A 22,433-nucleotide genomic window follows, 5' to 3' on the forward strand; every position below is an offset into this window, starting at 1 on the left:
TTTTACATTTATGAGACTTCAATGTCTTCCGTATTTTACATTTACAAGACTTCAATGTATTCAATCTTTTGCATTTTAAAGACTTCAATGTCTTAAGTTCTTTTACATTTCAAAGACTTCAGTGTCTTCAGTCTTTTACATTTACAAGAGTTCAATGTCTTCAGTCTTTTATGTTTTCAAAGACTTCAATGTCTTCTGTCTTTTACATTTCAAAGACTTCAATGTCTTTAGTCTTTTCCATTTCAATGACTTCAATGTCTTTAGTCTTTTACATTTAGAAGACTTCAATGTCTTCAACCTTTTACATTTTTCAAGACTTCAAATGTCTTCGGTCTTTTACATTTATGAGACTTCAATGTCTTTAGTCTTTTACATTTACAAGACTTCAATGTCTTCAATCTTTTGCATTTCAAAGACTTCAATGTCTTCAGTTCTTTTACATTTCATAGACTTCAATGTCTTCAGTCTTTTACATTTACAAGACTTCAATGTCTTTAGTCTTTTACGTTTTCAAAGACTTCAATGTCTTTAGTTCTTTTACATTTCAAAGACTTCAATGTCTTCAATCTTTTACTTTTACAAGACCTCATTGTCTTCAGTCTTTTACAAAGACTTTAATATCTCCGGCCATATGTTTTACAAGACTCCTACGTCTTTTGCTTGATGCTTTCGATATTTCAATGTTAATGTCCTTTTGCTTTTTTGGTTTGATTTCATTTGTTTCCTCTGGAGTCCGATTTTGAATAGCAAGATCACTCAAATGAAATTAGCGTCCTTCTCTTTACTTACCTTTTCATTTTCAATAAAAGATAAGTAAAGAGGGGCAATTGTCAGACCCTAAATTTGTCCGGGGACTATCGTTCACTGGTGTTTTGATTCTTGCTAGTCAAATTACGGTGTTTGACACCAGTTACAGTACGAAGCAAGGAATCCCTTAGTGTTTTGATCGAGAAAATGAGAAGCTACCAAGGAAGGGGGCAAAAGGCTCTTTTTTGGTTTTTTCTAGACCCTAGCTCGCCCAGCCTAGCATCTGGTTCGCCTGGGCCATGAAATAGCTTTGTGCCTAAGCAACCAGCATTCCTGGGCTAGCTCATTCCTTCCAAGCTAAGTATTAGCTCGCCCATGCGAGCTTCAACCGCCCCAAAATGGCTTTTCCCTATAAATAGCCATACTAGGGGGTTTTAAGGGATTCCAAGGTTCAGGGGTTGAGAGAATTAAAAGAAAAAAAGGAGAAAGAGAGAAAGAAGAAGAAACGAAGTCGAGGCGCTACCAAATCACAACCATGATCATTCCTTACATCGTTTTCTTGTTCTGTGTTCCTCATGCAACAGTCGGTTAGTTTTGTTTTTAAGAGTTGAATGTAATCTATGTACCCTTAGGGGTCCCCTCTATTATTATGCGCATATTCATCTTTTCCATTTATCATTGGTGATCTCATTTTCATTTGTAAAGTTTAATCCTAACTGATCACTAGTCGATCCCGGCAAGTGCACCGGATCGCGCAAGTAGTATAAAACGGTAAGAATCGAGTATCGAACTCTCGAGGAACTTATGTTACTTGGTAAAGCTATATTTAGTGAAAAGGTGTCTTGTATGAAGAGATATGTGTGGACTATGAACAGGTATGTAAACTAACTATTAAAAGGAAAATCACGTGAGAAATGATGTGTAAAGACAAGTAGACAACGTGTTGGTCTTCCTATTAGGTGCCTGATGTTATAAGGATATTCTCTACTTAACAATGCTCATGTGTTCTATGGTGTCTCCTAAAATGCTAAACCTTGATTCCTCATGATAGTCTAGCCAAATTTTGATCAAGCATCATCCTCAGATTCCTCTTGTTGGACTAAACTCAACCAGAACCACATTAAGACAAACATACAAACAACTAGGTTACCGTACCCCGATCCCTTGTGATAATACGATAAACTAGCTCAGTCCTATCAAGTTCTAAGAATCAGACCAGTTCCCACTGTTGAATGATCCTAACAAAGCATGCACCTACGTGATCAAGGCAAAAGCACACTGAAATGACGTACTGGTAACACAGAGAACACATAAAACATCATTAAATAGATATACAGGTATTTACATCAAGTACCTAGAAGGAAGAACCAATAGTGGATTTAACTCTCCGTATCTGGGAAGCTTACATTACAACAAAGAGAAGAGAAAAATGAAGGATTGAAGAAATACAAGTAGTGGGGATGTCTCCTCCACCTCTAGAACCTCACAAACACTCACAGACTCATCTCATGCTCTCAGGATGGCTTCCTCTTCAATCTCAGTTCTCTACCAGTCTTCGCACAGCAAAAGCTCTCAAAACTCTTTGGAACTTGGACTTTTCTCTCTCTAGAAATCTCTAAACATGAAAAAGCTTCGAGAATTGCCTAAACTCCCTCTCTATTATTTATTTCAAGCTTAAATAGGTGGCCTTGTTGGTGCTTGCATGCTTAGCGCAACTCCGGCTCGCTTAGCGCAAATAAGTGAATTTTGGCTTAGCGCTCGTCTTCTCGCTTAGCGGATGCATGCAAGCGGTGCGCTTAGCAGGATGAGTGCTCACTTAGCACGTGTGTCCAGCTCATCCTTCTTCCAGATTCTTCGTCGCGCTCAGCCGCAAGAGTGGTGTGCTCAGCGGATGTCTCGCTAAGCCGATAGATTGGATTAGCGAGAAGCTGAAAATAAGCACTTCATAAACTTGCCTAATTAACCTGAAATTGAAAGGAAATGATTATTAAATACACAAAATGGGAGCACTAACTACTTATTACCTATATTTAACAAAAAGTAATTGCAACACTACAAAATAACCATAAATGGAAGGAGTTAGATACAATTTTCACAGATTTCTTACACAAAAGTTAGTCCTATTCATCGACTAACAATCTCTAGTGTTGTAAAATGGTCTTTAAAGATATTGAAAGTTAATAAACAAAACCAAAATAAAACCAACTCATAACTAAACTTCTCTCCATCAAAAATCACTTAAGATTGTTTCAAGGTCCAATGCCTTAACGACCTTCTTGTTTGTAATAAAAATGAATCTTTCAAAAGCATAAAACCAACTCAACACACAAACTTTCTCACTTTCTCACTTTCTCACTTTAGAGATATTATCAGGTATAATATCTCTACAAACAACATACAAAAAAATACCCCAACAGTGGTATCAAAGCTTACAAAAAATAAGAAACCATATCAAAGTCTTCAAGTACTTCACCTTAGCTAAACTAGTCAAACCATAAAGACCACTTCATCGAATTGATGAAATGAAAAGGTAAAGTAATGACTTTGTTCATATCCTTCAATTATGCTAATCTATGGAGTGCACCAAGGTTTCAATTCAATCTAAAGATTTAACACGACATCCCTTTATTTTGTTGCTTTTGAGAAAACGAGTACTTCTTTTTCAAAGGATATCCTTAGGTTGTAGGAGAGTACTCATGAATCCAGACAAATTTGTCCCAAATTTGGGGGAATGTTTTTGCGTGATTTTCTATTGCAAGAAAATAAATATACAACAAAAGTTAAATTGAGTTACAAAATATGGTATTACTCCTACCCAGTATGAATGTTTTTACATTTGCAAAAGAAAAAAGAAAAAAAAAAAGTTTTGTTATTTTAAAGAATAAAAGTTGGGGTAAACCATCATCAAAGAAAATAAAGGTGATAAAAAAAAGTAGCGAAGCAATAAGGTTGGTGTTGTGAAAAGTTCTAAGTTGTGGTGATGTAGCTCCATTAGAGCTTATAGGCCTTGGATCTTCTTCATCAATGGAGTCCTTTACTTCTTGAATTTTAATGGCAACGGAATGGAGAAGAAGAGTTGAGAGGAGACGCCACTTCAAGGAGAAGATGAGTCAAGAAGAAGCTCACCACCATAGAAAGCCATGGATAAGAGCTTGAAGGTAGGAGAAGATGAGTGGAAGGAGAAGGAGAAGGAGAGAAGGAGCACAAAATTTTGTGCCTCAAAAAATGTCTGAACTTTGAAGTGTAATTCTCAAATGATCAAAGTTCAAAAAATGAACACACATGGCCTCTATTTATAACCTCAGTGTCACACAAAATTGGGGGGAAATTTGAATTTCTATTCAAATTTCACTTGAATTTGAAATTGAATTTGTGGAGCCAAAATTTCACTAATTATGATTAGTGAATTTTAGCTATGGTTCAGCCCACTAATCCAAGATCAAGTCCAAGATTCTCCACTAAGTGTGCTTAGGTGTCATGAGGCATGTAAAGCATGAAGGACATGCACAAAGTGTGACTATATGATGTGGCAATGGGGTGTAGCAAGCAAATGTTCACCTCCCCCTCTAAAATTTAATTGGATTGGGCTTCTCCCAATTCAATAAAATTTATTTCCCAACACACACATCAAATATTCACTTAATGCATGTGAAATTACAAAACTACCCCTAATACAAAAAACTAGTCTAGGTGCCCTAAAATACAAGGGCTAAAAATCCTACATTTCTAGGGTACCCTACCTACATTATGGAGCCCTAAATACAAGGCCCAAAATAATGAAACCTTAATCTAATATGTACAAAGATAAGTGGGCTCATACTTAGCCCATGGGTCTGAAATCTACCCTAAGGCTCATGAGAACCTTAGGGCCTTCTCTTGCATCTCTGGCTCAATCTTCTTGAAGTCTTCTATCCAATGCCCTTCAGGGGTAGGATTGTATCATGTGGTTTGTAAATAATTTGGGGGAATGAATGCTCTCCTAGATCCTAAGCTTGGATTCCTAGAAAAACCATGATTTCTTTGTTAGCCCAGCCACGTTACAAGCCTAATAAAGTCCTTAGTGATCCACATTGTGCATGTATGATAGCATTGACTGAGATGATGTGCAAAGTTGGAAATTTTACTATTCAGTTATTATAATTCAAACACTTTTACCAAGACACTTGTGGGATTGAGAGAAACACTAGCCTTGTGAGGTCTGAAGTTGGTGATTATTCCTTGTGATCTGTCATTCTTGCTAACCATTTCATTTGAAGTACATCTTGTTCTGCTCCTTCCATGAACTTATGACAACTGTGAACTTGAGAATTGTCCAATGAAGTTTTTGGGAATGTATGTAGTTATCTCATGAATTGTGATTGGTAAACTATGAACTTTTTCCTTTTGCTTGAAGACAAGCAAAGATTTAAATTTGGGGGAGTTTAATAGCTGCTAATTATGAGTATATTTTGGGGGTTAAACTATAAAGGAATTTGTAATTTTTCTCTTCTAATTTTCCGTTTTTTAGCAAATAATTGTTAAATTAACATCATTTAAGTTTTTGTGCAAAGAATATTAAAAGTAGTGGATTTATGAAGCTTAGTGAGTAAAATAAAACTCAGAAAAGCAGAAATAATTAAGGAAATCATAGCTAATTAAGGAAAGCAAGTTAATTGAGGAAAGAATGGTCAATTAAGGAAAAAAGACTAATTGAGGAAAGAAGGGATAATTAAGGAAAGAAGATTAATTGAGGAAAGCAAAACAATTAAGGAACGCAGAATAATTAAGTAAAGAATGACTAATTAAGGAAATCAGACTAATTTAGAAGCCCGCTAATCTGAACCAATAAAAGAAGAAGAGAGAAGAAGGAGAAGAGACACAAAAATTCCAACAGAATACAATTCCTTATAAAAGGAAAATGCTTGAAGAAGGAGAAGCAAGCAATGGGAGTCATTCCTCCCCTTCATTCCCTTTCTTATCTTTTCCCTATTTACTAAATATTCCCCTCTTGCAATTGTAAAGCCTCCATGATAATGAGAGGCTAAACCTCTTTTGTTGGAAACTTGGCAGCCAAGTACTCTTGATGTAATTTCTCTTCCTATCTATTTATAATATTACATTTGCATTATCCTTTCTTGTGCTTAATATTATTGCTCGTAGCTTGATCACCCATTTGCATGGTAAGTTTTAGAGGTAGCGTTGGGAAACATCATTTTCTAATAGAACTGGGAAAGGGTATCTAAATAAAGTCATCACTAGGGATAAGTTGATATTTGTTTAGCCTGTTATACATCTCTATTCTTAATGCAATTTACTATTTTAGCTCTGCAAAGCGATTTGGGAGAGAAAATAGATAAATTAGGCTCTTTCATGCGGGGGACCAAAGTTAGAATATATTAGTAGATGCAGGTGAAAATTGGAATAATTATAAATAGAGAAAAATCATTAACATTACATCAAGGAGTAGCTCTAGTAGGCTAAGTTCCTAACATTCTCATCTTCTGAATTTCCTTCTACAATATTATTAAATTTTGTCAATTTTTCTGTCTTTAATTAATTAATTTAAATTCATGTTTAATTCTTTTTCTTGTTTGATTTAATTTTCAGCAATTTAATTTATTGTTTTCTACAACCTTTCCAAAAAAATTTCTTAATTAAATATTCATCTACCTAAGTACAAACAAAGTCCCTATGGATACAATACTTGGACTTCCATTTTAACTTTACTACTTAGGACGAATTGGTGCACTTGTCAATCCATCAACAATTTTTTGGCATCATTGTCGGGGACTTTGTTCTTGGTATTTTGGATATTCTATTTTTAATTGTTATTTTTTCTTAATTTTTCAAATTTAAATGATAAAAAAAGAAGAAGTATCTTTTTCTTGTGAGTCTATGATTACAAGGTGGAACCTCAGAAGAACTTGAGCCATGGAAGATATTTTAAAGAGGTGGATTTAGCATCTTGAAAGAATACAATTAGGGGTCAGTCACCCACCACTGGTAAATTGTGATTTTTGTGGAGGAGAGCATTTCAATAATAATTGTCATCTCTACTCTTAGAAAGCCAAATTACTGTTAAAATCGACCACCCCCTCAAACAAGTCCTTAGAAAGCCAAACCTCTCCATAAGAATGGTTGCATGTTCGGTGGAACTCTCCAAGTTTGGCCTACGATTCAAAGCACGAGGCCCCATCAAAGGGCAGTGCCTAGCTAATTTCCTGGCCGAACTCCCACCTGCCAAGGACAACAGTGAAGCCTGGTGGACGTTGCATGTGGATGAAGCTTCCACCAGCAAGGGCAACGACACAAGCATCACCCTCGAAGGACTAGATAACATCTCCATCGAAGAGTCGATAAGGTTTGACTAGAAGGCCTCAACCAACCAAGTTGAATATGAAGCCGTCATTGTTGGCCTAAAGCTGGCCATTGAGGTTGGTGCAAAGAAGTTGAGATGTAGAAGCGACTCCTAGCTCGTCTCCGAGCAAGTTAACGAGGTCTGCTAAGCCAAGGAGACACAAATGCAGAGATACTACCACCTGGTCAAACAACTCCTAGAGCATTTTGAGCAAATGGAACTAATCCATGTCAACAAAGAATGAAACGACTGAGCAGATGCCTTAGCTCACTTGGGAAGCACTAAGATGTCAAGTCAGCATCGCACATTCATCCAAGAGACCCTCACCTCCCCTACCACTGACGTTACCAAGTCCTGCTCAAATCAAATTGATCCCAGCGGATGGATGTCTCCCATATGGGCCTACCTTATCACTGACGCCTTGCCCCAGGAGCCAGTTGAAGCCAGAAAGGTAAGATGCCAAGCTTCACACTATGCCATCATTAATAACGAGATGTTCAAACAAGCAGTCTTAAGACCCTTATTGAAGTACATCAGGGAGGACAATACGATGTACATCATGCACGAAGTACATAGGGGGATATGTGGAATGCACACCAGAGGATGAAGCATGGTGAAAGGGTCATACGAGCTAGATACTACTAGCTGGCCTTAAGGGCAGTTTGCACCAAGTATGTCAAAAAGTGTAAAGAATGTCAAGAGTTCAACCATATCCACCACGCGTTGCCTAAGGAGCTCCATAACATCACCTCCCCTTGGCCTTTCACCATGTGGGGAATGAACATTCTCGAACCATTTCCTATAGCCAAAAGCCAAATCGAATTCCTCCTCGCCATGGTGGACTATTTCACCAAGTGGATTGAAGCAGACCCCCTATAAAAAATAATGGCCCAAAAGGTTCAGAAGTTCACATAAAAGAACATTATCTGCAGATATGGCTTACCTCAAGCCATCATGACCAGATTTGGAAGGCAATTCACTAAAATGGGGTACGAAGAATTTCTCCAATAGCTCGGTGCCAAACACCTGACCTCCTCAGCGGAGCATCCCCAAGCCAATAGGCAAGTAGAAGCCGCAAACAAGGTCATCCTCGTCAAGCTACACAAAAGAACGTCAACAATTCCCAAGGGGCTGTGGGTAGACGAGCTCCCGAGCATGCTATGAGGATACCACTGTACTCCCAAGTCTACCACACAAGAAACCACATTCAAGTTAACTACAACACCAATGTTATGATACCTATGGAAATTGGCGAACCTTCACTCCGCATAAGCATGTTCAATGTGGCCAACAACTCAGAATCATTGGCGGTGGAGTTGGACCTGACTGAGGAAGTTAGAAGTGAACCACGAATTCAAGAAGATGCCTGCAAACAAAGAATAACTTGGAAATGCATCTCAAAGCGCAAGAAATGTAGCTTCAAGCCCAACGCCTTGGTTTGGAGGCTCCAAGGAGATGCCATGAAAGACAACTCAAAAGGAAAGCTCTCACCAAACAGGGAAGGCTCATTCTACATCACTGAGTCCTTGTAGAACAACACGTACAGGCTTCAAGACATGGTAGGCAAAGTGGTCCCTAGGATCTGGAATGCAACTCACTTAAGATCCTACTATAGTTAGAACCAGGTAGTGTACTTTTTTTCCTACTTTAGTATTTTTCCCACTTGTAAAAAATAAGGGTTTTTGCTGAAGAGGTTTTAATGAGGTACACCTGAGTACCCATGTAAAAGGATGATCCCCTGTAAAGTCAGATCATTCATGAAATCCTCAGTTTTTCATTTAATGTGGCATACCTAAGGTTTTCATGTTCATATTACATTTCATCTTACCAACACGTGGTGGAAACCAACTAAGAATCTATTGTTCATCTTGAGATTCAGGACCTCGGTTTTTTCCACTCAAGCCTTTCTCCATTCTAATTTGTCATAGAATTTAGTCTTAATAGACATGACAATTAATTAAGAAAAAAAAAGAATGTTGACAAAGTAATTATATGTTTCTTATAATTAGGATCAAGAAAATATTTATATATAGGACCGAAAATGGTATTTGACTTCTGCTTCGTGACAATATCAATATTTTATTTTTGGTTAAAAAAATGTTTGGGATTCCTTCAAAATTTTAAAAGTATTACATTCGTTTTCACAAAAAATTTCATATTAATTTGGTCATTGTAAAAATAAAACATATTTTTGTTGGTCCTCAAAAGTAACTTCATTAGACGGTAATCTAGCGTAGCTAACAAACTTACACATGTAATTTGATTACAAATGAATTAAACAATTTGTTACGGTTAAACCCTTCTCCAAAACAATTTTTGACGACTAAACACCCTCAAAAATTACAATTTTTTGTCACTTCCTGAGCGATTTTTTCACATTTTTTTATGAGATTAGGGGAAAAGATGAAGCAACAATAAATTCCAGTGTCTTTCGAGTGTGCTTGTGAGGGTAGAAGAACCTATCTTTTGTGTCTGTTTGTTTTGATATTTAATTTATTTAAAATATAAATTATTTTTTTATTTAGTAAGAATAAAAATTATTTTTTGTTTTAAAAAGGGACCACCAACACTAGGATAACTAGAAGTAATTGAGAAAATTTGTTTATTTATATTTTTTTCAGGTTTAAATATGTTTTAGTCCTTTAAATTTGGTTAATTATTTTTTGTAGTCCTTGAAAAAAATATTTTTATAAGTCCTTGGAATTTTCGAAAAGCTAGTTTTAGGGAGCGTTTGTTTCATGGATAATTTTTTTTATTCCCAAGAATATTTTTTTTCTTAGGAATATAACATGGAAATTTTATTCTAGGGTATTTAAATTGGTTGAGATTATTTTTTATATTCTCAGGAATGATTAAAACGTGTTTAATTGAGTTTTTTTATCATGTGAATATATATTACTATTACTAAAATGTCCATATTACAAAAACTCTTGTTACACCCTTCTTCTCCTCCTCATGTGTTTGACGATTACGGTAATTGAAAGATGAACAAAAATTGCCTATTAAAAAGGGGCATTGGAGGGAAAGGAGAAATTATCGTAAAATGTAGGAACGAAATTGACAATAAATCAAAATGCGGGAACATTAATTGGACAAGAACAAAATTTGTGGGATCCAAAAAAAATTTAAGCCGTATCATCAAGGAACAATGAGAAAGTAGTGAGATAATGGTTAGTAAGAGAGCAAATATGGAGTTTTACTCATGAAGAGGTATTTCTGTCCCATAGAAATAATTTTTCCCTACCTTTTCTGTCAAGACTAAATATTGGTAGAATATGAGATTATATCTTTTCTAGGAATAAAATATATCCAAGATTTTTTTTTTATGACCTCATAATAAACATGGGACAATTTTTTCCGGTCTTGTATTCTTGGGAATAACAAAATAGTTCATGAAACAAACATTCCTTAATTTCTCTTTGCTTATTGTGTTCATTGTATCCTTAAAAACATATTTAAGTCATTTTCTTATGCATAATATTCATTTATTTATTTATATAGTTCAATTATCAAATATTTAAAAAAAAATCATATCGACCCATGTCAAATGGATGAAAGTTGAAGTACCATAAATACATTTATTTTTTTTATAGGCAAAGAGAACAAATAGAAGTGATGATAAAATTGGCAAAGTTTTACAAAGGAAGAAGAAAAAAATAAAGATAAGACAAGCAAAAGACATCCAACGATTCAAAAGACAGGATTCTTTGAACAAGCCGAATCGAATCCGTTGGTTTTAAAGTAGCCGTTAGACAAAGGAAGGAGGGAAGAGGAAGCGAAGACGCGCGTATTGGCATTTCCTGGTTCGAAATTTAAGGATCAGATTTTTATGAAAGAAAGAAAGAAAGAAATTAGAAGAGAAAGGGTTTTGTTTAGTTTTGTGTGGTTATTGAGTTGAAACGAAAGAAAGAATGTTCAGAGGAAACAACGACGACGAGTTTGAGTTTGACGGTGGCTTCGACTTCGACAAGGAGGAGGCACTGTATAAAGAGTTGGAGACCCTCATTCATTCAGAGAACACTGCCCCATCGATGATGTTTCCGTTGGAGGACGCCACCCATGTTCACAGTGGTGATTCTGATTCTGATGGTGGCTCCGACAACAACAAGCTGCAGGTGTTTGAGTTGGAGAACAGCCTCGTTCAACTTCCTCCCAAGTTGTCATCTTTGTCAGTGCCTCCCCCGACGGAATCGATGTTGCCGCATACACAGTTTCACGGCGGCTTCGATGAGTGGGACGACACCCTCGTTTACCTTCCTCCGATAGAAGAAACCCTCGATCAGTTAGAGAACACTGCCCCAAGGCTTCTTTCTCCGTCGGCCGAAGAAACCCTCGATCACCTTCTTTCCCTTTCGACTCCGATGTTGTTGCAAGAGTTGTTGGAGTCAAAGAACACTGCCCCTGCCCCTAGCCTTCTTCCCCTATCCACTCCGATGTTGTTGCAAGACACCCTTGTTCACCTTCCACCCCTGTCACTGCCAGACAACACTTCACCTAGGGTATTCACTCCGGCAGGGCACATCACCCTTCTTCCACAGACACAGACAGCGAACCGACCCTCCACTTCATCGGCATCATCATCTCACAATCGCTGCAACAGATGGACCAATGAAGAACACATGTACTATTCTATTTAATCTCTCAAACTATTAGATTTTGCATATCAATAAACTTTTTATGTTTTTCTTCTTTCATTTTCATTACAGGTTATTTCTTCAAGGGCTTGCAATCTATGGCAAGGGAGATTGGAAGAATATTGCAAGGTATGCTGTTAAGACTAGAACCTCAACCCAAGTTGCTAGTCATGCCCAAAAATACTTTCTTCATCTGCGAGCCTCAAACAAAAAGGGAAAAAGAAAGAGCATTTATGACACGACCTTGCAAGATCAAGTTCCACCACCTCACCAACATTGGGTTTTGCCTCCAAATCTTGCAACATACTGACATCCTTCCTTCGCACATCACTTGGCTGATGAAGAAAGATTTAATTTTCATTTTCTCTTGCTCTGCCGAATCAATATTCATTCAGAGTTCTTTATTTGTTTCCCTTTTGTAATTACTCAAAAGATTTAGTGCTTCTGGACTACCTAGTAATTTTTCGCACAGTCCATGCTACCTTATTCTGTACATGTTTACATTGCAGTAACATAAGTATCGCATTTCCCTACTCATTACAATTACATCCCAACTTTTTCCCCCTATTATGTCTGCAATTCATCATACTTTTGAACTAAATATAACTCAGCTCAAAAGCAGAAACAGAAAAGTTAAAGAATAAAAACCATAAGGTGCGTTTGATTTGCTAAAAAACCAAGACAGACAAATCAGTACAGACAAGTAGCTATTACGTTGCACAATTTCACAGTTTTCTTAAACAAACACAAAGTCCCTTACGTTGCACACCCTCTTTCGCTACCAAATTACTGTGATGATTGTTACACCAACTGGAAGTGTCACTTAAAGCAAAATCATCTAACCTAGTGAAATAAGCTATTTTACAAAATAGTTTTATTTTGGTCAAATTAACTTTTATTTTAAGCTAATTGAATGAAGTAAAAGCTAGCTTATTTGCATTGCCAACCACTTAGTATATATGTGTGCACGTGTGTGTCTCTAATATCACTCAGCAAGACTTGTTTATCAAGTGAAATGATTGCTCATAAAAAAACTATCCATTACTTGGCATGACTATATAATGCATATGTACAAGTGTACAACCACTAATGGAACACGTTTTCCTTTATGTACATAATTCATGTTCACAGGCAAGTACAATGTGCAGTGTGTCTTTTTTATGCCATATATTACAAACAATTAACACACATGCATCAAGTTTAGCTATATTACTTTCAGATATTGAAAATACAAATTACATAACTTACACTAAACAATACATTGACAAAAGGTTAAATATTTCATGCATACAACTTCAGAAGATCATCTTTGAATTTAGCTTTCAGTTGTTCTCTCTTTATCTTGAGAGCATTAGTGACTAATCCAGATTCAGGTGTCCATGGATCTGGCAACAACTTAATCTTTGCAGGAATTTCAGATTTCACCAGCTTTGTAGCTTTTGCGACCTGAAACAAATTTAAGGAGTCACCATTAACCATGTAACACACAATGCTTGTTAACTTATAACTACCTTGTTACATCATAAATAAAACTCTAGTTTGGCAGATCTAAAAATCATTTTTCAGATTTTATCTGTCAAGCTTCACCTCGATTGGAAAATGCCATGTCACTATAATGATAGGTCAACCAAAAGAACACAAACCCCAAATGGAAATTTCCTTAATACAGGCAATGCAAATATCAAAACACATTTAAGTGCATATATTTCATCTATAATTCTTTAGTGTTAAAGAGATATCATATAAAACCATTGATGTGTCTTCACTTAATAGCTTTTAGCATAGTTGACCAAAGACATGGTTTCAAAGTCTTATGAACAAGTGATTTTCATTAATTTATTGTTTTATGGTAGAATCTTCCTTTGAATTTGATGCTGCTTGCAAGTTGCAACAATATCTTATGCCTCAAGAAACCCTCCATTTCATCCTCCCAACTTGAATTTTTTGTGCAATGTGCACCATTTGCATCAATCTCGTCATTACTTTGTAAAATGGATCCAAGAAACCTAAACCATGAGACGAAGACTAACTTTACAAACATGAATTCATGCCTCTAGCATGCTCTCTCACACATGAACACTTCAGACTTGAGCATGAACCATAGGCCCCTTCTATCTTGAACTAAAAACCAACTTAATTTAGAAGAATGGAGGTTAGGAAGTCTCACATCGTCTGCCTCAATTCTTGGGGTGCAACTTATATATTTGTTGGGTAACTTCACTTAGTGTCAATTGGTTTTAAGTTGAAAACTAACATGGTATCAGAGCCTATAGCCCATCTTAGTTCTTGCCTATTCTAGTAGGCTCGTCTGTTTTGGCAGGCATCTGTGGAGGGGTGGTTAGGAAGTCCCACATCGCCTGCCTCAATTCTTGGGGTACAGCTTATATATCTGTTGGGCAACTTCACTTAGTACCAATTGGTTTTAAGCTGAAATCTAACAGCAGCGAGGATCAACCTCCAAACCATTGATTAAGGCTTTGGTACCATGTCAAAGACCAACTTTCTAAAAATCTTATGTAGTTAAGTGGAGCCTCGTGAATGATTTATTATCTCCAAACACTGCAACTGGTGGTATGATATAATCTCCATTTTTCATATGTTGACTCCAACACTATTCAATCTGGCTTGATATTAGCTTTATCTGATATTGTCTTGAACAATCTTACTTTAGTATGAGGATTCAATTTTTTTCCTTAAATATTTAAACAGCCTAATATAAATGAAGAAAGAGGAAACTTACATCTCCCTATTTGTATCAAGAGTACTGTAGTTTACAGCTAGTGTTGCCTCATCATAATTACTTACTGTTATGTATATTTTGATAATTGATAAATTATAACTGGACAACCTATAGGTTATATCTTGGATATATACTAGCAAACAAGGAAGCATCCACAGATTAGCTAACCTTAGAAATAGCTTGCAGGACCTCAGTGATAGTTTCAGGTTTGTTACACAGATCAGAAAAATTTCTGTGCTCAATACCAGCTTGTTCGGCCCATTTCTCCAGGGACTGATATGAAACAACAACTAGAGCCACACAGTAATCGTAAAAGGGGTCTGCATAAACCATTATATTATCCACATAGTCACATGATGATAGTGCTGCCTCAACCTGCAATTAAGAGAAAAAAAATGAAATCACTATGTAGGAATTGAAAAATTCACTAGAAACTTGTGGCAGTATTTCATTCAGATTCTAAAATGACAAGGTATATTTGAGTAACCTTTCCGAGAGAGACATATTCTCCATGCTGAAGTTTGACAATATCCTTCTTCCTATCTATGATTTCAAGACATCCATCAGGATGGAATTGTCCGATATCCCCAGTATAAAACCAACGCATACCATGCTCATCAACCTGTACTAAGTTCAAAAATGACCCATGTGGCATACATTAGCAAAGGTACATTTTAGAGCAGTTGAAGAAAGTTAAAAGGGAAAGATAATAGGCATATAACTGAAAGTTTGAAAATTACCTTGAACACTTCATTAGTTTTTTCTTGATTCTTAAAGTAACCGGCAGTCACACTAAATCCCCCAACTACAATCTCTCCGCGTGGCATTGGTTTGTCTGATGTCAGATACCCTCCTTCTTCCCAAGAAACAAGCTATATAACCACATTAATAAAGAAATCAAACTCCTCCCATTTAAGGCTCTTAATTAAGTGGCACCAACTGCAACTTATAGTACTATAACTCAAGATATGTAACTCGTTTTCTTACTAATTTTCAAAATCAAAGAAGTTTTACAATTATGCACAAGCATGAAATTGTAATAATTAATGATGTTAATTAAATAAATGAATGCACCACACTGAATTTTCATCAGTGGAATATATGACATACCTTAATGTAGGAACAAGGAAGAGGTGGACCAACACGCCCCACCTTGCGGTCATACCATTCAGAGAAGGCAGCCCCTGCAAATGTTTCAGTCAAGCCATATGCTTGCCCAATAATAGCCCTGTTGACAGGTAAAATGTAAGTATGGAGAATGTCAAATCTGGTTTGGCAAAAGGAGGTATAAAATCATTAATATTTACATTAACTTCAATAGAAATGGTTGAAAAATAAAGTTTAATGCACCAAGTGAGCCTGCTGGTCTTTCCTATAAATAAGTATATGTTAGAAATGGAAAAGACCTATACCAACCCTCAAAAGTTTGGTCAAAAGGAAGGATTGTCCAAGTCATAAAAAGACCACTTTGGCAATATTCTTAACAAATTTGATATCTTAGAACATCCACCTCAGGCCAAAGACTAGACATTTGGAGCATGAAGTTTGCATATTTTGACATCTACAAACGACCCAACATCATGACTAGATCTTAGAACATCCACCTCTGGTCAAAAGGAAACATTGAAAATGGACTAAGCCTCACTCAACATAAAAAAGCTACAAGAAAAGGGGGAGAATTGCCCAAATGGGCCAAATCTAATTGGGAATACTTTGGCTATATTCCTAGTTGATGTTGAATCTTAACAATAACATCACAAAACATGAACATTAATCTATTTCTACTCATAATATATGAAACTTGGGATACGAGCTCTTGAGATGTCACTTAGATTCTTTAGCTTCTGTTGTTTAGCTATGAAAACGAATTTTGCACATTTTTACACCTTGTTAGAGTGTCTTTTTTCATTCTCACAACTCTTAACATTATACATAAATGTAAATTAATAATGTTAATTGATAACCATTGGTATTATATTAGTTTATGGTGGATAATTAGTTGTCTTAATTTACTATCAGTCATGCCATTAATTTTGGAGGACAAGGTGAAACTTTAGGGGAGAGTATTGATAGGTACACTTAACCCCATTTTTAGTTTCACAGTAGAATAATTAGAGAGTTAGTTAGCTAGTTGGCGGCTGAGATAATTAGGGAAACAAAGCATGTTGCCTATAAATGAGAAAAGAGGTTGGGAGGGAGATTTTATCTTGAATTTGAGAGGGAATTCAGATTGTTGCAGGAGAGTCCAAGTGTCTCGAAAGTCTTTAAATGTTTTTCTATTAATAGAAGATTTTCTGTCTACAATTCTAATCTGGTTTCTATCATGTGGCTAAAATTTATGCATGACCAACAAGAAAAAGAGAATGATGGAGAATGGCATTGTTACAATCTTACATATAGGAATTGAATACGATGATATATACTATCTCACACTAGAAATTGTTAAAAGAGATCTCATGATAAAGAATTGAGTCTTGAACCTAGCTCAATAATGTCATGTGATCCATGTAGCTAACCTCATCAATTGGATAAGAATTTTATTGTTGTTGTATCTTACACTTACTATTAGATAGAAATTCACATTAAAATCAAACTATGTATAGCAGATAACTTCTTCCACCACCTAGATCCATGACCCCATCACATACACCGGGATGTGAGCACACAAGCATGCATGTGACTAGTTAGTTCCAAGAATATGTGGTATAAAGATAGGAATGGTTACCCCATGCAGACATTGATAAAGTGCTGTGAATCTCCAGATAAAGGGGCTCCCCCACAAAGCATATAACGGAGGCGGCCTCCAATAGCATCACGAATTTTTTTAAAGACAATGGTATCCCACACCAACTTCTCCAATCCCCAAGCTCCAAGCCAGCTTCCTTTTACAGCAGACAGTCGGCGCTGGTATGCAAAATGAAAAAGATTCTTCACAAGCCCCCCTTTTTCCTCAACCTAAGTATATTATAGAAAAGAGTAAGGAAGAGAAATAACTATTTAGTCACTGCTTTAAAGCATTCAATAGCAAGAGAAAGGGACACATAAAATATAAGATTTTGCAATTTGAGAATTGTGACTGGAAAGTGTCTTTCAAAATTGAAAATTCTAGTTGATATCTATATCACCAGAAATTCACAATGCTAGTAAGTGATAGAATGGTAAAGTTCTAATACAAGTAAAAATTAAATATAGTGGAGATGAAAGTATTGATGTGGTGGATAGAGATACAAGAAAAAGATAAGATTGTTGATGAATGCATGTGGGAAAAGTTTGAGTAGTAGTAGTGTTAGAGTTATCGAGCAAACGATAACATGAACTAGTTTTAAGGTTGTTTGCTCATGCAAGGATATGCTCAAATATAGCTGCTACAATACAAAACAAAGTGTCAAATTGAAATTCTTCTCTTAGGAACCCATGAGGAAATACGAAAGATAATAGAATGATTTTATTGCTTGACTATAAATGAATAGAACAAGTAGAAAGATCTCACCACCCAAGGATTTTCCATTTCACGAGAAACTCTTGCTCAGTCTTCTACAAATGAGTCCATAAAATGACATCCCTACCCTTTATTCTCACTATCTATAAAATTAACCCCCCTCTAATTTACTAATTGTTCTATCAGTCTAAATTAACTACTTAGTCTTCCTTTTATTCTTCCAAGCAACAACCCTTTCATCCTATAACATTGTCGAACTACGAGTTACAAGAAAACTTTAGGAGAAACCATTAAAAAATTCACTCTAAATGATTTTATAGAGTCAACAGCATATATGATCCATGTAGCAGGCCTTACCAAGTGGGATAAAGCTGTGTTGTTACTCCTCCCCTCTACCTTAACTTAAACAGACCTCTTACAAAAACAACCAAAATTTTCCTAAATTTATATTAGAAACTACAATTAAATCCCAGATATTATCAAACCTAATAGATTCATTAATAAAGTCACTAGCTGAGATGAGTTTGTAGTCAAATTCCATTTCTATTTTTCTTTTCATCTTTTTATGATGAGATAAAAGGAAGAGTACATTCATTTGGTATTGATAAACCATCTATTCAAATGGTTGGATGCTAAAATCAATACTCAACCTAGTTGCTGCAACAAGGACTGTGTTCTTCCTCTTTGCCGAAGTATAAGGCTAAACAATAGTAACTATGGCATTTGACCACAAACAGTCCATGAACTAAGGTTGAGTTAATGTTGTGAAGCACTATACCATTTTGGAGTTAGTTGTCACAATTTTCTTTTCAAGTTACTAAATATAATGTTAGTTTGATTCAAACCTTTTTTACAACTCCATCTCGAATACGATCAACAATAGCTGGTACAGCTGCCATAAGTGTAGGCTTTAACACATTGGCATCTCCCTTGGTTCCTTGCTTGATTTTACTTGATGAGTCAGTCAAAGTCAGAATAGAGCTGTAACCGATGGCACAACCTACAGCTAGCATAACAGACTGGACAACCACAGTAAGTTAGAGATAATATCATCAACTACTTTGACAGTTAGAAGGCTAAGAAGAAATTACCTCTGCTGCCATTTCAAAAACATGAGCAAGGGGCAAGTAGGCCATGTACACATCCTTGCTACCAAGATTTGGAATAATTGTCATAACTGCTGCTGTTGTTGCTACAATGTTTCCATGAGTAATCATAACACCCTGTCAAATCAAAGGGAATCATAGAACTGAGCTGAGGGAGATCCTATTGGTTCTCAATGTTGCAGACAAGAAAATTTTCATTATATTAATACAATGTCTTGATATGGTTCTTGTTGATATTTTATCACCCAAAATCATTATTCACAAGCATGACTCTGGACAAAAGCACTTTGCATCAAATCACAAATATGAATAAGAGATTATACATTCACAGACACACAGAAAGGGACACCTTTAACAAAACTTGACGAAGAAACAAACCTTTGGCAGACCTGTACTACCACTTGTGTACATGATAACCGCAATATCATTCTTGGAAGGCAAGCTTGGTTGAACCGGACTTTCTTTCCCGAGTTTCTCAACTTCACTAACAGATGCAATTGTCCAGTTGCTCAAACTTCCTGAGAAAGCATCTTCATCATTGCTATCATCTTCAAAGTAAATAACATTTTGGACAGAGGTTAGTCTTGATCTTATTGCATCCAACTTCTTCAACAGCTTGGACTCGCAGATCAGAGTAGATACTTCAGTCTGTTCACATCACAAAGCTCAAATGAGAAACTGTCCATCACTTTTAGTTACTGTAATCATTAACCATTTTGGATTTGACTTCTCTAAAATGCAGTATCAAATCCAACTATTTTCATCTAATTATACAATCTCTAAGATATTATGCAAGATATGATAATTTCCTACCTCATTTAGTGAGTAGACCAGAGCATCCTCACCTAATGTAGCGTAAATAGTAACAACTGTTACATTCTGCCTGAAGCAACCCTGAAGTTTAGCAAGATTGTCATTAAAATGTGTGAATTAAGCCAAAAGGTAATGGAATGACTCAATAAAAGCAAGCATAATTTACCTGAAGGGCAATGAGCCACTCAGCCCTTGTATCAGAGAAAATTGCAACACGGCTATCTGCACTATGGCCTAATTTAAGAAGACCAGATGCAAAATTTGACACACGAGAAAATACCTCTCCATAGGTTTCCCATTCATAGTTTCCTAAATGAAGTTTCTCAAACTTCCTGCCATCACTTGATGTAACAAACTCTTTTCGTATTAGCTTTCTTGTTCCAAGAAATGGATTGTGGCTATATTTGTCACAGGATTGCTCAAATAGATGAGCCATGGTTGGGGCTTCTTTCCAAGGAGCTTCAACCAACTCGGTTTTTCGAGCATTACGTACTGCATAGCCCGCCTCACCACCAACTTCTACTGGCACACCTCCATGATCAACCATTTTCTTGTGCTTGGCAAGGTATAGTCAAGTTCCTAAAAGTTTATTCAAATGGAGAAATAGAGCACAACACAATATTGATTTCCCTATTCAAATGGTGTGAAAGAAAGCATGGACACAACTATTATTCAATAATATATCAGTTAGACAATACAAATTGACAATCAGTTGGATATAATCAAAATAAAATACAATGATTCTGAAAGGAGAAAGCAATCGAATATGAATGTGCAATGTATTTCAATGATAAACAAAATGGAATTTCAAATAAAAATTGAGAGCAATTAAAGTCAAGTAGTATAAAATTGAAAGGTATCCCTTTTAAAAGTTTATTATACCAACCGCCACGCTGATTAAAAGAGAGAAAAGGAATAAAAAACATAAAGATAAGTTGAAGTCAAACTTGAATAGAATATAGAGTTCACACGTATATGTGAAAATCTACATTTTTTTTTTCCAAAATATGTTTTCTTCCGGTGAAATACTCTAAGTTCGTTTTTAGTCACCTGTAAAAAAAATTATTTTTTATCCTCGTAAAATTAAAATGACAAATCCAAACCTATATGCTTTTTTTAAAATTAAATTTAAAATATAATTTGTGGGGTTAAAAACTGTTACTAATTGCAAGAAAAAAAAAAAAGCAAGAATACAGTTTGTGGCGATTAAAAGTCCCCGCAAACTACAGGAAAAAAAATGCAAGAATCAGCCATAACCACCGCACCTCGAACCAAACCTTGAACCAAAACAGCCACCTCATCCAACCCTCAAGTCGCTGTGACGGTTAATTTCCGGCGAAGGCTGGTTGCAGGAACACGAAGTGGCCGTGACGGAGCTCCGGCGGGGTCATTGTCAGAGTCTACACTTTCACATATACACAAACATCCTTCTCCTCTAACATCTCCAAACTAAACTTTGCTACTCACAGTCACAACAAATGATTAGTAGCTTCTGCTTCTTCAGCTCCATCAGTTGCGGTTCAAGTGATGTAGGTTTCTCTTCAATACTTTACCCACCGTGTCCTCATTTCTGTTTTTCTTTTTTGGTTTCTTTTATATTCATTTGTAGTACCGTTAATTGCTGTTGCTTTTCTTTTCTTTTTATTTGATTTGATGGGAAGAAATATCAATGAATTATAGGACAGAAGAAGAAGAAGAAGAAGAAGAAGGCCTACATAATACTCTCATTTTCTGTATTTTTTTTATGTTGGTTTTGTGGAGAGGGATAAGAGCACGAGGGATTTGGGGTTGAATTAAGGATTGAAGCGAGAGTGTTAGATTTTAACAAGTATTAGCGTCCAGTTGACTATTGGATATAACCGTGAAAGATTTTATATGAAATAAAACCAAACAAATAAGTAAGGATGAAAAATATATTTTTAGCTTTTACCTTTTTTTTCTGTTATAAGCCGCAATCTCTAGATTTATTACAACTAGAATTGGGAGCAAGAGTTATTTAGACGAAGTAAACACTTTGACTTGGACCAGTTCATTCAAAACAACAAATGGATATTAAATAAAATAAAGAATGAGAAATAAACAACTTGATCAAAATCCGCAAGAAAAGGAAAAGTCGAGAAAAATCAACTATTCAACCATACAAAACTAAAAATCAAAATGTAAGACAGCTTTTATTTTATTGTTTCCACATGAATCATTCATATTTCATAATAAGCAATAAGGCTCCTCTCTAAGCCAAAATTCGAATCATAATTTGTCGTTTAAGAAGAATAAGTTCCTTTAACTACACTCAATCTTAAATGGTTTGGGTAATTTATTTAAAATTAAAAAAATTATATGAAAATTATTTAAAATACATTCATATGTATAAAGAAAAAATATTTGTGTTCAGCTATAATTGTGAAAAAAACGTTTTATTTATATAAAAAAAGAGTTATTTAGACATCTCAATAAAATAGAAATACTACAATTACAATTATTTATCACTTTAATTTCTCAATTTTCTTAATTCATGTTTAGTTTCTTATCTTTTTTTTAGTCTAGTTTCTTATCTCATAAAATGTCATTTACTTAAATTTTAAAAATGAGGTAACAATAATTGAAGGGAATTTAATTT

The 22,433-nt window shown here is 35.6% G+C and overlaps 2 protein-coding genes across 2 annotated transcripts; one reads left to right on the forward strand and one right to left on the reverse strand.

Moving 5' to 3' along the window:
- The first annotated feature begins 10,995 nt into the window (after positions 1-10,995).
- On the forward strand, positions 10,996-12,028 carry LOC102670306 (myb-like protein J). Its single transcript, XM_006605537.3, has 2 exons — positions 10,996-11,705; positions 11,791-12,028. The coding sequence occupies exons 1-2, from the start codon at positions 10,996-10,998 to the stop codon at positions 12,026-12,028; spliced, it is 948 nt and encodes a 315-aa protein (XP_006605600.1).
- A 777-nt stretch (positions 12,029-12,805) lies between these two features.
- On the reverse strand, positions 12,806-21,658 carry LOC100797826 (long chain acyl-CoA synthetase 8). Its single transcript, XM_003556841.5, has 12 exons — positions 21,082-21,658; positions 19,983-20,395; positions 19,817-19,897; positions 19,382-19,651; positions 18,989-19,120; positions 18,743-18,916; positions 17,184-17,413; positions 15,569-15,686; positions 15,199-15,330; positions 14,946-15,080; positions 14,627-14,833; positions 12,806-13,164 (listed from the first exon to the last, which is right to left on the reverse strand). Exons 2-12 carry the CDS (start codon positions 20,361-20,363, stop codon positions 13,000-13,002), a joined length of 2,025 nt encoding a protein of 674 aa, XP_003556889.1. The 5' UTR covers positions 20,364-20,395; positions 21,082-21,658; the 3' UTR covers positions 12,806-12,999.
- Positions 21,659-22,433: the final 775 nt, after the last annotated feature.

Source organism: Glycine max, chromosome 20 (assembly GCF_000004515.6).
Source record: "Glycine max cultivar Williams 82 chromosome 20, Glycine_max_v4.0, whole genome shotgun sequence".
Taxonomy (NCBI): domain Eukaryota; kingdom Viridiplantae; phylum Streptophyta; class Magnoliopsida; order Fabales; family Fabaceae; genus Glycine; species Glycine max.

Bases quoted from the DNA above. Each gene is read 5' to 3' on its own strand.
- LOC102670306 (XM_006605537.3), top strand. From the start codon at position 10,996: ATGTTCAGAGGAAACAACGACGACGAGTTTGAGTTTGACGGTGGCTTC. The intron at 11,706-11,790 runs GTACTATTCTAT...TTTTCATTACAG, and splicing joins TGGACCAATGAAGAACACAT to GTTATTTCTTCAAGGGCTTG.
- LOC100797826 (XM_003556841.5), bottom strand. From the start codon at position 20,363: ATGGTTGATCATGGAGGTGTGCCAGTAGAAGTTGGTGGTGAGGCGGGC. The intron at 15,081-15,198 runs GTAATTTTCAAA...AACTTAGTACAG, and splicing joins AAACTAATGAAGTGTTCAAG to GTTGATGAGCATGGTATGCG. The intron at 14,834-14,945 runs GTTACTCAAATA...TCTTAATTGCAG, and splicing joins AATATGTCTCTCTCGGAAAG to GTTGAGGCAGCACTATCATC.